General features: G+C 43.4%; 1 protein-coding gene across 1 annotated transcript in view; it reads right to left on the bottom strand.

The window, feature by feature from the left end:
* DSCAM (DS cell adhesion molecule) overlaps positions 1-19,069 on the bottom strand; it is a 641,498-nt gene that overhangs the window by 246,405 nt on the left and 376,024 nt on the right. The window contains exons 4-5 of the mRNA XM_084616971.1: positions 15,300-15,446; positions 329-607 (exon numbers count right to left, since the gene is read on the bottom strand). Coding sequence (XP_084473097.1) covers positions 329-607; positions 15,300-15,446 — 426 coding nt within the window. The remainder of the gene's footprint in view (positions 1-328; positions 608-15,299; positions 15,447-19,069) is intronic.

Raw genomic sequence — 19,069 nt, 5'->3', positions numbered from 1 at the left:
ACTCTTTGCAATTCATCCAGTTCGATTACCAAGCAAAATATATCCTTTATGTGAAAAATCACATAACCGTGTGATAAACTGTGTTCATTTTGAGCTTCTGATCTCTCATCTGCATTCTGTCCACTAATCCATCTCCAATGAGACAGCTTATAACATTGCAAACCTTGGAGCAGCTTCAAGCAGCCACCATTGCCAATAACAAAACAAGTAATAGCAACAAAAACAATAACAAAAGAAGCTTCTAGGTTTCCTTCTTTTCCTGCCATTGCAAAAGCAAGCACGATCATGAGTTTGAAATTATACTTGCCACATTCAATCCTGGACTTACGTTTTACATGCAGATGCCCTATCACCTCAGCAGTACCATAGTTGTTCCACACCTCACAAACGTAGTTGCCTGAGTCTGAAGGACGTGTGTTCTCTATCAGCAGACCTGTGACCGTCTGCCGAAACCTGCTATCTGGCTCCCAGGGAACGTTGTCCTTCAGCCAACGGTACTTTGGTGCTGGGTGCCCCGATGCTTTGCAAGGCAGCTCCACCCGCTGTCCTGCCATGGCTTTATGTTGGTCAAACCCATCCAGAATAGATGGTGCTGAGTTTGCTGGGTCTGGAAAGCAAATAGATGTTTTCAGTGTAGTTAATTAAGATGATTACATTTTTGAAGCAATATGCTGCTCTTTATCCTCCTTTTTTCAGTTGCTATCCCAGAATTTTATGTACTGTAAACTGCTAGTGTGGACCAGTCATCCAGATTGAGGTATCTCAGCAGTACTGGCTTACATCCAGCAGCATGTACTAAATAAACACTGCAGGATTACTTGGGAGCCCTCCCACTGGATTTTTTCCAGGTGGCAGTCATTCTTCACGTTACCCATCAGGAAAGAGAAGAGCCAGAAAGTGTAAACACAGTTCACCTAGAACTAAACCAACATATTCCACCCGCTTCTAAGGGGTCAGAAGGTTTTGAACTAGAAGAGTGAATTATTCCCTTGTTAGAAGAGAAATGGGCAGAAGCAAGGGGCGGTGTGTTTGTAGTCTAATTGACAAATATTGTATACTCTTAAAAAGGAGTCTTAGACAGCAAAAGTAAACTGCAGCTTATAACTCCAGCAAACTGCTCTTTGTCCAGGTTCCCAGAAGACTTTCTCACACAAACAGGTCCCAAACTGCCATGTGACCGTTGTTATTTCTATTCTAGAGAAATGTGGCACATTAACTCCATGTTTATGCTTCGATACCTCACCAAACATAACGATCGACATGCTATGTCTTGTTTTTTCGCCTGTAAGCTCTTTAGGACAGGGGCTGTCATTTTCTTATGTTTGTGCTGCACGCTGTACAATGGGGCCCAAGCTAATTGAGGCCTCTAGGCACCACCACACAATACATGTTTATTACTACTACTAAAATAAAATACAATAAATAATAATGAAAATATCAAATATTGACTTAAATGAAGCTATTTTTCTTATATCTTAACCAATTTTGCGACAACAATGGTAGACTCCACATGTTAAACTTCCCCTCTCTCTCACCTAGCATATGTTGATCTATTTGTTGCACTCCATCTGCTGTGTACTATAGAGTTGTTATGCAAGTTATAAAAACAGTTCTAAAAAATAAAACACCATTAGACTGCAAACAAATGGGCTAAGCAGTCACCCACGTTAATTGTATATAAACAGTTAGTAAAATATGAATTGTCAGGTTTAATCAAAGATAACCACACAATCTTTGCCTCTCTCTGGAGGCTAGCAAAACACTTGAACCACTATAAAATGGTTATTAATCTTTCCATAATTGTTGTTCTTTGAGATATGTTGCACATATCCATCCCACTGTAGGTGTGTGTGCCCCAGTGCACAGTCATTGGAGAATTCTTTCCCTTAGCAGAACCCACTGGAGTGGCACAAAGGCCCACTGCTACCTCATGTATTGCACACAACTATAAAGGGAAGAACTATCCCTGACCTCCCTCAGTTCCTTCCCCCCGGAAGATTCTGATAGGGAGGGGAAGGAAAGCAGGGCGTGGAAAGGACTTGTGCAACACATCTTGAAGAACAATAGTTACAGAAAGGTTACTAACTGTTTCTTCTTCTTTGAGTGATTGCACATGGCCATGCCTCTGTGGCTGACTCACAAGCAACCCCAAGTGCAGGTTGTGTGAGTCTGTGTGAACAGGGACTGGAGGACCACTTGTCCAAATTTAGCATTGTCTCTAGATTGTTGAGAGATGGCGTAGTGAGAGGTAAATATATGACAAGATGACCAGATTGCTGCTTTGCAAATGTCTAATATGGGAATGTTAGCCAGAAAAGTCACAGATGCTGCTTGGGACCTAGTTGAATGACCCAACACTCTATCAAGAGCCTTCATGTTAGCCAACTGGTAACAAAAACAAATACAATGGGATATCCAAGACACGATCCTTTGAGTGAATACAGAACTGCCCTTCCTTCTGTCTGCAAATGCCATAAACAACTGAGTCGAAGACCTGAAAGGTTTAATCTGATCCAGATAAAAAGTGAAAGCTCTTCTAACATCAGAGCATGAAGGCTCTCCTCACCCTTATGACCATGATGCTTTGGGAAGAAAGTCAGCAAGAAGAGTCCTTGGTTAATATGAAAAGTGGAAACCACCTTGGTAAGAAATTTTGGGTGAGGATGATGGCAAACTTTTTCAGTGTAGAAACATGTACATGGAGGATCTGACACTAGCACCCTGAGCTCTCCCACTCTCCTGACTGGTATAATGGCCACTAAAAAAAGCTACCTTCATCAAAGGAGGCAACTGGGAGCAGGTCAATTGAGGCTCCATGCGGGCGTGGCTGGCGGGACCCATCATCTTTGCTAAGACTAGATTCAGGCTCCATAGGGGAGCAGCATTCTACGCATGCAGAAATAGTCTGTCCAAGCCCTTTAAAAGTCTTACAGACATTGGGATGGAAAAAAGAGATCAGTTAGCAATAGGTGGGAATGCTAGGATAGACATTAGCTACACACTGATTGAGTTAATCTCCAACACTTGGAGTTTTAGGGATAGAAGATAGTCTAGCATGTGCTGAATAGAAGCAAGGACTGGGGAAAACCCTTTCAGCCTGGATCAAATGGAAAATCTCTTTCATTTTGCCAGGTAAGCGCTCTTATTTGATGGTTTTGTACTATTCAGCAGCACCTCCTGAACTTCCCTTGAGCAGGACTCTGCCACCAACGTCAACTGGGGGCTGGTCCCATTCCCACTCTTCTTGAGATTGATCATGAAACGGGTCCTGAATTTTTGGTGCTGGGCTCAGTACCAATGCTAAGTTGTCTGCAGCATTGATGTTCCTTGTGGCCAGTAGATGGAGTTGGCCGAGATGGATGCAGAGGTGCTCTTGATTGAGGGGGAAACCCTCAATACTTCTCAGAGCAGGGCTTAAAGCCCTTATAGATATTACATCTGTTGCTTACGTGAGCCTTCCCCAAGCACTTAAAGCAGCTGAGGTGAGGGTCCCTAATCAGCACTGCCTTACCACAAGAGTGGCAGGGCTTGAAGCCCGGAGACTGCATAACTCCAGTACTGGGGCTGGTACCCAGATTAGGCACTGGAGACACACAAACAACAACAAAAAAATCATTTTTTTCTTTTTCAACTCATCTACACTAATGAACTAAACAGATTCTAAAAATGGTACTGCTTATACACTAAAATAAAAGACTTGCAGAATCAATAAAAAAGGGAGCTCCAGCAACTGTCATGGGCAGTAGGAAGGAAGTAAGGGGGTGAGGGCGGTCAGGGTGGCTCTTCCCTTTATGCTTGTGTGTGGTGCACGAGTCAGCAGAAAGCGCTTGTGCCACCCCAATGGGTATCACTAGGAAAAAACCTCTCCGACAGCTGTGCTGTGGAGTGCAAAAACACCTACAGTGGAATGGACATGTGCAATTACTTGAGGAAGACCATCAGTGCTGTAGCATGTTTTCACCAACTGTAAGCTCTACCATCCAAACCAATGATTTTACATGCATTAGTAGCCACTGGGCCTATCTTTGGCAACAACACCTATAACATTTGTTAGCATGCCGTGCTGTGCATGTGTGGCTTTCAGAAATTACACTCTCCCAGTAACATTTTAGAAAAGCTGAAAGCAATCATAACAAAGTGGTTAACCTGCTCCTCCTTCATCTCTGGTTTGTAGCGTCAGACCACAGCCACAATGTGAAGATGTTGTGTAACAAGAGTTTCTGTATATATCCTGTTTGGCACTCTGCTGCCTCAACTTGGTTTTGATGGAGTTAACTCAGGAGAAATGCAAATATGGATAGGATGCTAGTAATGGTCCCTATGATATGCCGACACTTCAGTGGACTGTTCAACATCTCATAAGTTTAAAGAGCTTCAGATGCACAGTGGTCTTCTCTGCTACTAAATGAAGTAAGTGTGTGTGGTCTTAATTCCACCAGGGATGTGCCTAGGATGGCTATAGGAGGTGCACATAGTGATACAACATTTTATATGCTTTCTAACCACACTCAAGAGGACACTAACCTGTACATCACCCCTGATGTGTGCTATTTTATGGGCATTAAATCAAACCACAAAGCTGATGAGTTGTGATGTTGCTGCTGTCAACCAGATGATATTGTCCATTATGGTGCTGGAGTGTACAAAAGATCTGAGGGCCATCAGAACAAAAAGGTAGATGAAGTAGTACTATCATGAGGGTGCAGAATACAACAGATGCTACAGAGTAACAGAGGGTATGTCTACACTATGAAATTAGGTCGAATTTATAGAAGTCGTTTTTTTAGAAATCGGTTTATATATTCGAGAGTGTGTGTCCCCACACAAAATGCTCTAAGTGCAGTAAGTGCATTAACTCGGCGGAGTGCTTCCACAGTACTGAGGCTAGCATCGACTTCCGGAGCGTTGCACTGTGGGTAGCTATCCCACAGCTCCCGCAGTCTCTGCCGCCCATTGGAATTCTGGGTTGAGATCCCAATGCCTGATGGGGCAAAAACATTGTTGTGGGTGGTTCTGGGTACATGTCGTCAGGCCCTCCCTCCTTCCCTCCATGAAAGCAGCAGCAGACAATTGTTTCACATCTTTTTTCCTCATTTACCTGTGCAGACGCCATACCACGGCAAGCATGGAGCCCGCTCAGCTTACTGTGACCATACGCCTCCTGGGAGCTGGCAGATACGGTACTGCATTGCTACACAGCAGCAGCTCATTGCCTTGTGGCAACAGACGGTGCAATAGGCCTGATAACCATCGTCATCATGTCCGAGGTGCTCTTGGCTGCCTCGATAAGGTCGGTCAGGAGCGCCTGGGCAGACATGGGCTCATGGACTAAAATAGGAGTGACTCGACTAGGTCATTCTCTTTAGTCCTGCCGGCAGTCGTATTGCACCGTCTTCTGCTGAGCAGCTAGGAGATGAGGATGGCTAGCAGTCCTACTGCACCATCTGCTGCCAGCCAAAGATGTAAAAGATAGATGGAGTGGATCAAAACAAGAAACAGACCAGATTTGTTTTGTATTCATTTGCTTCCCCCCCTCCCTCCCTCCATGAAATCAACGTCCGACAATTGTTTCGGTGAGGTCTGTCAGGGGCACCTTGAAAAATTTAACAGAGATTCAGTCTTGCCTGGAATACCAGTGGGTTAAGCATTGGCCTGCTAAACTCAGGGTTTTGAGTTCAATCCTTGAGGGGGTCATTCTGTGTGACAGTTGTTTTTGTTTCTCCTTGATGTAAAGCCACCCCCTTTGTTGATTTTAATTCCCTGTAAGCCATGTCCTCAGTCGCCCCTTTCTCCTTCAGAGCAACGGCAGACAATTGTTCCACGCCTTTTTTCCGTGCAGACACCATACCATGGCAAGCATGGAGCCCGCTCAGATCACTTTGGCAATTAGGAGCACATTAAACACTACGCGCATTATCCAGCAGTATATGCAGCACCAGAACCTGGCAAAGCGAAACCGGGTGAGTAGGCGACATTAGCGTGGTGACGAGAGTGATGAGGACATGGACACAGACTTCTCTCAAAGCACGGTCCCTGGCAAGGTGGGCATCATGGTGCTAATGGGGCAGGTTCATGCCATGGAATGCCGATTCTGGGCCTGGGAAACAAGCACAGACTGGTGGGGACTGCATAGAGTTGCAGGTTTGGGATGATTCCCAGTGGCTGCGAAACTTTTGCATGTGTAAGGGCACTTTCATGGAACTTTGTGACTTGCTTTCCCCTGCCCTGAAGCACCAGAATACCAAGATGAGAGCAGCCCTCACAGCTGAGAAGCGAGTGGCAATAGCCCTGTGGAAGCTTGCAACACCAGACAGCTACTGGTCAGTCAAGAATCAATTTGGAGGGGGCAAATCTACTGTGGGGGCTGCTGTGATGCAAGTAGCCAATGCGAACAAAGATCTGCTGATATCAAGGGTAGTGAGTCTGGGAAATGTGCAGGTCATAGTGATGGCTTTGCTGCAATGGGATTCCCTAACTGTGGTGGGGCCATAGACGGAACCCATATCCCTATCTTGGCACCGGAGCACCGAGCTGGCGAGTACATAAACCGCAAGGGGTACTTTTCAATAGTGCTGCAAGCACTGGTGGATCACAAGGGACGTTTCACCAACATCAACGTAGGATGGCCGGGAAAGGTACATGACGCTCGCATCTTCAGGAACTCTGGTCTGTTTCAAAAGCTGCAGGAAGGGACTTTATTCCCAGACCAGAAAATAACCGTTGGGGATGTTGAAATGCCTATATGTACCCTTGGGGACACAGCCTACCCCTTAATGCCATGGCTCATGAAGCCATACACAGGCAGCCTGGACAGTAGTCAGGAGCTGTTCAACTACAGGCTGAGCAAGTGCAGAATGGTGGTAGAATGTGCATTTGGACGTTTAAAGGCGCGCTGGCGCAGTTTACTGACTCGCTTAGACCTCAGCGAAACCAATATTCCCACTGTTATTACTGCTTGCTGTGTGCTCCACAATATCTGTGAGAGTAAGGGGGAGACGTTTATGGCGGGGTGGGAGGTTGAGGCAAATCGCCTGGCTGCTGGTTATGCGCAGCCAGACACCAGGTCAGAAGAGCACAGGAGGGTGCTGTGCGCATCAGAGAAGCTTTGTAAACCAGTTTCATGACTGGCCAGGCTACGATGTGAAAGTTCTGTTTGTTTCTCCTTGATGAACCCCCCCACACACACACCTTGGTTCACTCTACTTCCCTGTAAGCTAACCACCCTCCCCTCTTCGATCACTGCTTGCAGAGGCAATAAAGTCATTGTTGCTTCACATTCATGCACTCTTTATTAATTCATCACACAAATAGGGGGATAACTGCCAAGGTAGCCCGGGAGGGGTGGTGGAGGAGGGAAGTACCAGGTGGGGTGGTGGAGGAGGGAAGGACAAGGCCACACAGCACTTTAAAACTTTAAAACTTATTGCATGTCAGCCTTCTGTTGCTTGGGCAATCTTCTGGGGTGGAGTGGCTGGGTGGCCGGAGGCGCCCCCACTGCGTTCTTGGGCATCTGGGTGAGGAGGCTATGGAACTTGGGGAGGAGGGCGGTTGGTTACACAGGGGCTGTAGCGGCAGTCTGTGCTCCTGCTGCCTTTCCTGCAGCTCAGCCATACGCTGGAGTGTATTAGTTTCATCCTCCAGCAGCCTCAGCATTGAATCCTGCCTCCTCTCATCATGCTGCCGCCACCTATCAGCTTCAGCCCTCTCTTCAGCCCGTCACTTACTCTCCTCAGCCCGCCACCTCTCCTCCCGGTCATTTTGTGCTTTCCTGCACTTTGACATTGTCTGCCTCCACACATGTGTCTGTGCTCTGTCAGTGTGGGAGGACAGCATGAGGTCAGAGAACATTTCAGCATGAGTGCGTTTTTTTCGCCTTCTAATCTTCGCTAACCTCTGGGAAGGAGAAGATCCTGTAATCCTTGAAACACATGCAGCTGGTGGAGAAAAAAAAAGGGACAGTGGTATTTAAAAAGACACATTTTATAGAACAACGGGTGCACTCTTTCACGGTAAACCTTGCTGTTAACATTACATACATAGCACATGTGCTTTCGTTACAAGGTTGCATTTTGTTTGCCCCCACTGTATGGCTAACCACTCCCCTTCCCATGGCTAACAGCGGGGAACATTTCTGTTCAGCCACAGGCAAACAGCCCAGCAGGAATGGGCACCTCTGAATGTCCCCTTAAGAAAAGCACCCTATTTCAACCAGGTGACCATGAATGATATCACTCTCCTGAGGATAACACAGAGAGATAAAGAATGGATGTTGTTTGAATGCCAGCAAACATACGGTGCAATGCTTTGTTTTACAATGATTCCCAACTACATGCTACTGGCTTGGCGTGGTAAAGTGTCCTACCATGGAGGACGGAATCAGGCTGCCCTCCCCAGAAAACTTTTGCAAAGGCTTTGGGAGTACATCCAGGAGAGCTTTATTGAGATGTCCCTGAAGGATTTCCGCTCCATCCCCAGACACATTAACAGACTTTTCCAGTAGCTGTACTGGCCGCGAATGTCAAGGCAAATTAATCATTAAACACGCTTGCTTTTAAACCATGTATAATATTTACAAAGGTACACTCACCAGAGGTCCCTTCTCCGCCTGGTGGGTCCGCGACACAGCCTTGGGTGGGTTCGGGGGTTACTGGCTCCAGGTCCAGGGTGAGAAACAGTTCCTGGCTGTCGGGAAAACCGGTTTCTCCGCTTGCTTGCTGTGAGCTATCTACAACCTCATCATCATCTTCCTCATCCCCAAAACCTGCTTCCGTGTTGCCTCCCCCTCTATTGACGGAGTCAAAGCACAGGGTTGGGGTAGTGATGGCTGAACCCCCTAAAATGGCATGCAGCTCATCATAGAAGTGGCATGTTTGGGGCTTTGACCCGGAGCGGCCGTTTGCCTCTCTGGTTTTCTGGTAGGCTTGCCTGAGCTCCTTAAGTTTCACGCGGCACTGCTTCGGGTCCCTGTTATGGCCTCTGTCCTTCATGCCCTGGGAGATTTTGACAAATGTTTTGGCATTTTGAAAACTGGAACGGAGTTCTGATAGCATGGATTCCTCTCCCCATACAGCGATCAGATCCCATACCTCCCATTTGGTCCATGCTGGAGCTCTTTTGCAATTCTGGGACTCCATCATGTTCACCTCTGCTGATGAGTTCTGCACTCACCTGCAGCTCGCCATGCTGGCCAAACAGGAAATGAGATTCAAAAGTTCATGGGCCTGTTCCTGTCTACCTGGCCAGTGCATCTGAGTTGAGAGTGCTGTCCAGAGCGGTCACAATGGAGCACTCTGGGATAGCTCCCGGTGGCCAATACCGTCGAATTGCATCCACAGTACCCCAAATTCGACCCAGCAAGGCCAATTTCAGCACTAAACCCCTCGCTGGGGGTGGAGTAAAGAAATCGATTTTAAGAGCCCTTTAAGTCGATAAAAAGGGCTTCATCGTGTGGACGGATGCAGGGTTAAATCAATTTAACGCTGCTAAATTCGACCACAACTTCTAGTGTAGACCAGGGCTTAGAATCAGTGATGCAGTGAGAAGATCATAACATCCTGGCCACCTTAAGTCAGTTTGTTTAATTTTTTTAAAACTGATTTTATAACTTATTTAAAACTTGGAAGTGACTTTTAAAATACATCCTGGCTGTGATTGGCAAAGCTACCTAAGGGAACTAGATGCCCAAGTTTCACTGAAACTGATGAGGTTTGGATATCCTGTTGTGATAATTGGGCTTGCAAATGTACCCTGATTGTGAGCCCAATTTTAAAAAGTGAGTGTATGTTCATGAGACGTCACAATAACCCATAACAACAAATATGTATGGAAAAGGGTATGAAAAGGAGACAAAGACTGAATATTTTTAAAAGGCCGACTGATATTACTCAAGCACTGTGCTAAATCATATTTGGTAAACAAGAAAAGTATGGAACAAGAAATCAGTGAACCATAATTGGTGTTTCGGAAACTACGCCTAATTGTTGACAAAATAATGAGAGGACAGGCTATTCCATCCATCCCTCTGTTTGCAGGTCCTTAAAGAAAGAGAATTTTGGAAGAAAAATTGGCTACTAGAGCAAGTTTCATCACCGCGGCTGACAGTCTCTCTATCTCCTGGGCCTTTGTAATCCTAATCCTGAGAGAGGTCCTGACCAGACTGGGCTAGAGAGAGGGACCCAGATGACATCACAACCTCTACTGGCTCCAGCTGAATCCCAAACACCACTTAGGCAGATCTGAATATATTTTTTTTAAAAAGCGTTTGCATCCCTCTTCTACAAGTTGCATATAAAATGGCTACACATTTTATAGGAAATTCCACTTTTTTGTTTGTTTGGTGTGGTTGCCACTTTTGTGCAACACTATTCAAAAGCTTCCAGGGGCAGGAGGCTTTTGAATAGATGTTTTCAGTTTCAAAGTGTTTGACAGGTCTAAGTGGTACAGTTTGCAATCCCCTAAAGTGCAAATCCATGAAGTGGCATTCAGACCTTGGAACACAACAAGGATCACCTATTCAGATACAGGGAACTAAAGAAGTGGATGAAGAAAAAAAAGATATCTAAAATACCAGAGTCCAACATGCATATGCTTGCTTCATGGAACAGTTATTCCCTGTGGCACATGCACTGGTTTACAAAGCATGTGTGGTGGAGAAGATAATACAGATATAGATAACATAGATCCATTTTGGGATGCACAAAATAAAACTAAAGTGACCCTTCTTTCTTGCATTCTGTTCTAATGTATTCAGGTATCTCTTCAATAGCCATATTTTCTCATAGACTAGTCCTCAAATAGATTCCTACCATTTTTCAGTTAAAAACAGAAAGGAAAAGAGGAAAGGAAACCCATTTCTCTATTTGTAATCACCTCCAATAAAATAAACAGGAAAGCATAGAATATCAGGGTTGGAAGGAACCTCAGGAGGTCATCTGGTCCAACCCCCTGCTCAGAGCACGACCAATCCCCAACTAAATCATCCCAGCCAGGGCTTTGTCAAGCCTGACCTTAAAAACTTCTAAGGAAGGAGAGTCCACCACCTCCCTAGGTAACACATTCCAGTGCTTCACCACCCTCCTAGTGAAAAAAGTTTTTCCTAATATCCAATCTAAACCTCCCCCACTGCAACTTGAGACCATTACTCCTTGTTCTGTCATCAGCTACCACTGAGAACAGTCTAGAGCCATCCTCTTTGGAACCCCCTTTCAGGTAGTTGAAAGCAGCTATCAAATCCCCCCTCATTCTTCTCTTCCGCAGACTAAACAATACCAGTTCCCTCAGCCTCTCCTCATAAGTCATGTGTTCCAGTCCCCTAATAATTTTTGTTGCCCTCTGCTGGACACTTTCCAATTTTTCCACATCCTTCTTTGGTGTGGGGCCCAAAACTGGACACAGTACTCCAAATGAGGCCTCACCAATGTCGAATAGAGGGGAACGATCATGTCCCTCGATCTGTTGGCAATGCCCCTACTTATACATCCCAAAATGCCATTGGCCTTCTTGGCAACAAGGGCACACTGTTGACTTATATCCAGCTTCTCATCCACTGTAACCCCTACGTCCTTTTCTGCAGAACTGCTGCCTAGCCATTCGGTCCCTAGTCTGTAGCGGTGCATGGGATTCTTCCGTCCTAAGTGCAGGACTCTGCACTTGTCCTTGTTGAACCTCATCAGATTTCTTTTGGCCCAATCCTATAATTTGTCTAGGGCCCTCTGTATCCTATCCCTACCCTCCAGCATATCTACCTCTCCTCCCAGTTTAGTGTCATCTGCAAACTTGCTGAGGGTGCAATTCACACCATCCTCCAGATCATTAATGAAGATATTGAACAAAACCGGCCCCAGGACTGACCCTTGGGGCACTACGCTTGATACAGGCTGCCAACTAGACATGGAGCCATTGATCACTACCTGTTGAGCCTGACAATCTAGCCAGCTTTCTATCCACTTTATAGTCCATTCATCAAGCCCATACTTCTTTAACTTGCTGGCAAGAATACTGTGGGAGACTGTGTCAAAAGCTATGCTGAAGTCAGGGAATAACACATTCACTGCTTTCCACTCATCCATAGAGCCAGTTATCTCATCATAGAAGGCAATTAGATTAGTCAGGCATGACTTGCCCTTCGTGAATCCATGCTGACTGTTCCTGATCACTTTTCTCTCCTCTAAGTGCTTCAGAATTGATTCCTTGAGGAGCTGCTCCATGATTTTTCCAGGGACTGAGGTGAGGCTGACTGGCCTGTAACTCCCAGGATCCTCCTTCTTCCCTTTTTTAAAGATGGGCACTACATTAGCCTTTTTCCAGTCGTCCGAGACCTCCCCCGATCACCACGAGTTTTCAAAGATAATGTCCAATGGCTGTGCAATCAGATCTGCCAACTCCTTTAGCACTTCCTTTAGGGGAAAGGGATAGCTCAGTGGTTTGAGCATTGGCCTGCTAAACCCAGGATTGTGAGTTCAAGGACTAGATGACCTCCTGAGGTCCCTTCCAAACCTGATCTTAAAAAAAAAAAAAAAGCACTATATCCCGATTCAAATATCTAATGAAAAACAAACTGCAGCAACCTCTTTAAAATATTGTGATTCAGCAGTTGGCTGTGAACAAGGACAATGAAAAATTGAGGCAAAACATTGTGTCTGAAACTGTTCAGCTGTAGATCTTGTGTGTGTGTCCTGTTAAGACAAAGTCATTGGGAGGCGGAATTCTGTGCGTGAAGCCAGATTCGGCTCTTGGTTACACCTGTAGAACCCCAGGGATTTCAGCAGGAGTGCATGAGTGTAAATGAGAGCAGAAGTTAGCTTTTCAGGGGTGTAAAACTCACCACTTCAAAAGCCCCAAATGCTGAAGTTAAGGTAGTGTACATTAGGATGTACCAGACTTCCCAGAATGACTGTGTGTGTGGAATTGGGCAGGAAAGGGAACTCTTTGCAGGGATATATCCTCTGGGCCACTCAAAAAAGGCATAAGTGATGGAACAGGCAGAAAGCCCTCTCTCCTCCTTATTCCAGGAAACAACTGGGGTAGAAACCCTCCTTTGCTGGTCAAGATAATGGCTTGATTATAGATTACCACTGGTTCAGGTTTAGCTTGATTGCATGAGAGAGTGGGGATATATTTCAGGGCTGAATGGGAAGGATGGAAATCATCTTTTACTGTTAAGACCAAATATCTGGGATAACTAGACAGACCATTGTGCTGGACTTATATTTCCTCATCTGGCTGGAAAAAGTACAGGTGAGTGTTTCAACCACATGGGACATAGTACAAATAGCAGGACTCGAATAGTGAAATACTTCTGGATTGTATAATGAAATAATATTTAGCATTTACATACTGATTTATATTTTCAAAGGGGCTGAACAATCATTAGAAAATATTCACAGAAGAAAGGGGAACAGCAGGTCTGATACTTTTGCAAGTCTTTGTGACCTAAGATCTCAGTCACAGTTGGCAAGCTGCAAGAAGTGGGGATTTGTGGATTTAATCACCAGATTTTCCTGATAAAGGATTAATCCCAGGGAAGGAGAATGAGTCCTTCCGTTGTTGGCTTGTGACAATTGCTATACCCAGAATGATCTGCAGGGCTATGGCCATATAACAGCTGTTTGATAGTGAAAACAGGTAATTGCTGCAATGCCATAATTAGGGCTTCTGTTTTTCAAGATTATTAATTTCATTTTTCAGAATTTATTTTTAGCATTTTTTGAGTTTTATGTGGCTGTCCAAAAATCAGGGGGTGGTGGGATTTTTGTAATGAGTAATCTCTTTGTCATATTCTCTAGCATGCTTTAATGTAGCACTGTTTCAGACAGCACTATGTTAAAGCACACCAGAGAATCTTTAGTGAGCACCTGCCAGGTTTATACTGACTAATTAATACACACCACATTAATGCACTTTAGAAATCATACCCCTGTAATCTGCATTACTGCTCTGTGTAGACAAATCCTTAGATCAGTGGTTCCCAAACTTGTTCCACCGCTTGTGCGGGGAAAGCCCCTGCTGGGCCAGGCCGGTTTGTTTACCGGCTGCGTCCACAGGTTCGGCAACCGCAATCGGCTGACCCTGCGGACGCGGCAGGTAAAGAAACAGGTCCAACCCGCCAGGGACTTTCCCTGCACAAGCGGCGGAACAAGTCTGGGAACCACTGCCTTGGATATGAATAACCATGTCTAGTGTTTATTGGATAAACACCAAATTTCTTTCTTTTTTTAAAATGAGATATATAAGGGTGTTTTATCACTGTTTCTCAATTAAATAAAGAAAAACCCCAGAAACCCTAGCTATAACCCATGCCACATGCATCACATAGGAAGGCTAGCCTCTTGGGGGGCTGGGACGGGGAGAGGCTGTGCACGTACAGTCTGGGGCACAAAATCAGCTGATTTTGCAGATGTGTGTGATTTTTGGATACAGAAACAGACATGTACAAAGACATTCACACACACACACACACATACACCCATTAACCATCAGAGGAGGGAGGTTTTGGAACAGCCTTCCAGTAGGAGTAATGGGGGCAAGAAACCTAACTGGTTTTAAAATGGAATTTGTTACATTTATGAAAGGGATTACATGGCAGCGTTGCCTGCAATAGCAGGGGACTGGATTCAGTGATGCAGAAGATCCCTTCGAGGCCTCTGTTTGTAAGTGGGGGTTCTAATCCTATGCTGTGGCACTAAATCCCAGTCCCAGCAGCCATTGCCTTCTGTTCTCACTCTCAGCTCCCTCACGGTTCCCTGTATTAAGATTGGGAGAAGCATTTGTTTTTTTAAGCAGCTTGCATGTCCAATTTTGAAAATAGTTTCCTTTTTTGGACATGCACATTTGTTTGCATAATTCAACCAAATCCCTGGACAAATTTTACTGCCCTACCTTTTTTTTCAAATGGTAGAGCCATGTGTATTTAATTACCAAGATACAGGAAGGTGGAGTTTCATTGAGAGCCAGGAACTCCTGCATTTTTATCCCAGTTCTGAGAAGGAATTGCTGTGTAGCCTTGGACCTGTAGCTTCTATATTTTGAGGGGATAGTTTACATTATAGCATTATGGACAGTATTTTCCACATATGATACAACAGAAAATACATAATTGAGTGAAAAAAAAAAGAGAAAAGGCAACTTAAATTTATAATGTTTCACTTCTACAGGGAAAGTACTGTAGAGTCTTACCTACTTATTTGTGCATTTAGTTTGCTAGACAAGTCATTATTAGTACCAGTAGTTCCTGCCTTATCAGTGCAGTCTGATAGAAAGAGAAATATGTAGTATACCGAGTTTAAGAAATTCCAGAGTACCTGATACAAAAAGTCTTGCACTGTTGCTTTGTCTTGTTTCTCCAGTGTATCTGTGCCGCGTGATACATCGGTAGTTATACAATCCATCTTCATTCTGTACATCTACAATATACAAGGCTCCCGTGGATGTGATGAGAAATCTAGATCCTGAAAGATACAAGAGTTTACAGTGTTCAAAACCCCTGAAGATTTTTATTATTGTTTTGTCTTCTGAGGTAAAAAATAGACGTTTTCCTCATAAGAGTCTAGAGATAATGTGTTGCAAATCTTATATTTTACAAAGTGTCCATTCATGAATGCCTATCTTGAAATTAACTCAGGTGGATTTCATATAAAATTTTGAGAACATATATGAAAAGTATGACATATGAATATAAAAGAAAGATATCATTAATTCATATCATTACAACACCAAATACCAGAGAGGTGTTTTAAATAAAATATAGGAGGGAATTGGCTAATATAGAATTTGAGCCAAATACTTTAAATGTCAAAGAGTATTATTTTATGCTAGTAATTTACCTGGGGAATAATATACATTAAAATAATTATCTGGGAGGATATGCATAATAAAACCATATTAAACCAAACTGGTCTCATTGTTCAGAAGCACCAGAAAACAAACAGAAATTTTACAAATAAGATTGTGCGGAAAAGGGAAACTAATGAGGTTAGAGAGAAACTTGCAAAAATAGAAAGATTTTACACCAAGATCTGGAAACATCTCCAGCGCAGGAGACATATCTGGAAAAAGACTGGGACCCTGCACCGAGAAGGCCCTGCCACTCCTCTCTTTAAAGTGTGACTTCAGAACAGAAAACAAAGACAGCAAAGCTAACCTCAGATGACTTGAAGGGTTAATGCAATGGGAGACTCCTGGGCTTTGAGCCTAGATTAAGAGCTCAGATAAACTAGAAGAAAAGGGAAATGCTTTCAAGTTCAAATAACCAAAGTTTTTAAAACAAACAACAACAACAAAAAACAGCAATATTCTTAAAATTTTTGAAGCAAAGTCTAATTTCAAGAAGAAAGTAAGCCCAGCAGAGGTTGCTCTTTAAAAAGGGACAGGACGAATTTGTTCTGCTCCATCATTTGACCCACAGTCCCTTAAAATTGTCGAAATGTGGTGGAAAGTCTTCTCCAATTAATTTTTAAAATATTATATTATAAACAACCACTTGCATTTGGTATTAGTTTATGGAGGGGATGGTAAGGTGCGGTCGCCTACAATGGCATATGGCCTAATCCACAACTGCTAGTAGCAAATGTCTCCAACGGACTGAGGTGGGATACTAGATGAGGAGGGTTCTGAGTTACGATGGAAAATTATTTCCCAGATGTCTGGTAGGTCTTGCCCACATGCTCAGGGATGGGAAGGAATTTTCCCCTAGGTCAGATTGGCAGAGAACCTGGATTTTTTATGCCTTCCTCTGTTACATGGGCCATAGGTCCTTGCTGATTTGAAGTAGAGTAAATGGTGGATTCTCTGTAAATTGAAGTCTCTACATCAAGATTTGAGGACTTCAGTAACTCAGCCAGAGGTTATGGGCCTACTACAAGAGTCAGTGGGTGAGATTCTGTGGCCTGCAATGTGCAGGAAGTCAGAATAGATGATCATGATGGTCCCTTCTGGCCTTAAAGTCTATGCATCTACATATAATATGTGAATATATTTATTTACATTTCTTTGTAATCCATTCTTCTTTGTATACAAGTTTTTATAATTTTTGTTTATGTATTTATTTATTTGCTCTGCTAACAGAACCAGGCAGGCACCCAATAAAGGGAACACAGAATAATGAACAAGCTCTGTTCTCCATGTTTTGTTGGTCTAATTGATAATGCGAACAACAATGACGAGAAATAAACAAGGTGAAGCAATGTTGTCCTGTGCACCATAAGAATCATGGACGATGAAGAGCTAGTTGTATTGATGAGGGGAACACTGTCAAATAAAAATGAACAAAATTTGGTCTTGTGGGTAAGGAGACTGGCGATCTCACTTCAATTCTCAGCTCTATCGTAGATTTCCTATATGAGCATGGACAAACCACTTAATCTATCTGTGCCTCAATTCCCCATCCACAAAATGGTGATAATCCTCTCTTTCTTCCACTTTTTGTCTACCTTGCCTCTTTAGATCATAAACTTTTGTGGACAGGGACTATATCCTAGTTTGCATATGTATGGTGCTCAGCACAAGGGAAACCTGATCTCGTTTGGTGCCTCCAGACATTGCTGGAATATTAATCAATCAACAAATAAATAAATCTTTCAGGGAAAAAATAGGTTTTACCAAGTTTTTCCATTAGAGTAAATGGGAATTAAGAGAGACAGGATAAAAAGAAAATATATAGAATTGTTTTTCTGGTAACATTATCTATCATTTTGTAACTAGCATTGTAATTTGAATGCAGTGCAAGTTTTTGCACTCATAAGAACACCCACCCAACTTCCTCTGAAGACCCATCTGGCATTTTAGCCCTACATATGACTGCATTTAATAAAAGTAAGAGATAAACACTATATAGCAACACTAAGTGCACTATTGTTCTCCTGGTGTTTGATAACTCTTACAATGAGAACATTTGTACATGCATATTGCAAAATATATCCTACTCCCCGAATTATGGTGGAAAATATACAGGGATGACAAGTTATAAACCAATAGTCAATAACATGGATGTGAGAAACACTTCCTTTTAACCAGACATGGGTTTACGTACAGCTTTGTCTGTGATTAACAATATGAAGGGCATTTAGACACAAATGGGTCAAGGTATAAGCACTTCTAAGAATCAGTGAATCAAAATAAAATGATATTTGTGGAGAGGACAATTACCTGAGGCATCCCATTTAAGCAGTGATCTAAAAGAATTTGTAGAAATTCATTTAAAACCATAGCACAGACTAACCTTTGGAACAAGGCACAGTGTGCTAAAACAACCTTAGACAACCTTTCTTTCTCACGTTAGGTGCTGAATGATAAAATAACCTCAGATATGACACTGGCTTGGCCTGATCCTGCTTCCTTTCAAATCTATGCAATATTTGCCAATTATTTCAGTGGAGGCAGAGTTAGGCTGAACTTTGAATCTATTATTTTTTCTCATTTTTGCAAAAGATGTTAAACTATTATACTGAACTCCAAAAATATACAGGATATTGAGCTCCTGCTCACTTTGGATCGGATGCAGAGCTCAGGGTCCAACCTGAGCAGATGTGGTAGACATGGGACAGATGTCATAGGGAGAGCGAGGGGAAAAGGCTTTTCAGCCATAGCATATCTGTGGAGGCACTCTGGGAGTATATTCAAACCTAAAACATAAAGTGTTTACCTTTAGATGCTGCTTTTTTTTTTTGACTATCCAAGGACCATTGTCTTAAAAATTGTAATTACTGAAATGCACAGGGTTTGCGTTTTAGCCCAGATTACTTTGAAACAAAACAGGCTTCTTAGCATAGTGGAAGTTAGATACCACCTCCTGGGAGATAGTATTTCAGAGCAGTACAATTATGGCTAAAATATACAATGTAAATCTCACAAGGAAAAAAAATCAGTATTTGTATTTTAAAATATTGGAATATCTTTAATTACAATGTTTGGAGAAAATGGTGTAGTCGATCTAACAATGCATAACTAACTCAAGAAGAATGGTCAGCACCACTCCTTTTACGTAAGAGGTTACTAGTGTGACTACGAGCTCTTTCCAGGAGTAGTGCTTAGCCAAACAGGGATTCTTTGGCTGTGTATGTTACTCTTCATACAG

Source organism: Lepidochelys olivacea (assembly GCF_965140295.1).
Source record: "Lepidochelys olivacea isolate rLepOli2 genome assembly, chromosome: 1".
Lineage (NCBI taxonomy): Eukaryota > Metazoa > Chordata > Testudines > Cheloniidae > Lepidochelys > Lepidochelys olivacea.
Note: the sequence above shows the minus strand (reverse complement) of the source record. Positions and strands in the feature narration are given on the sequence as shown.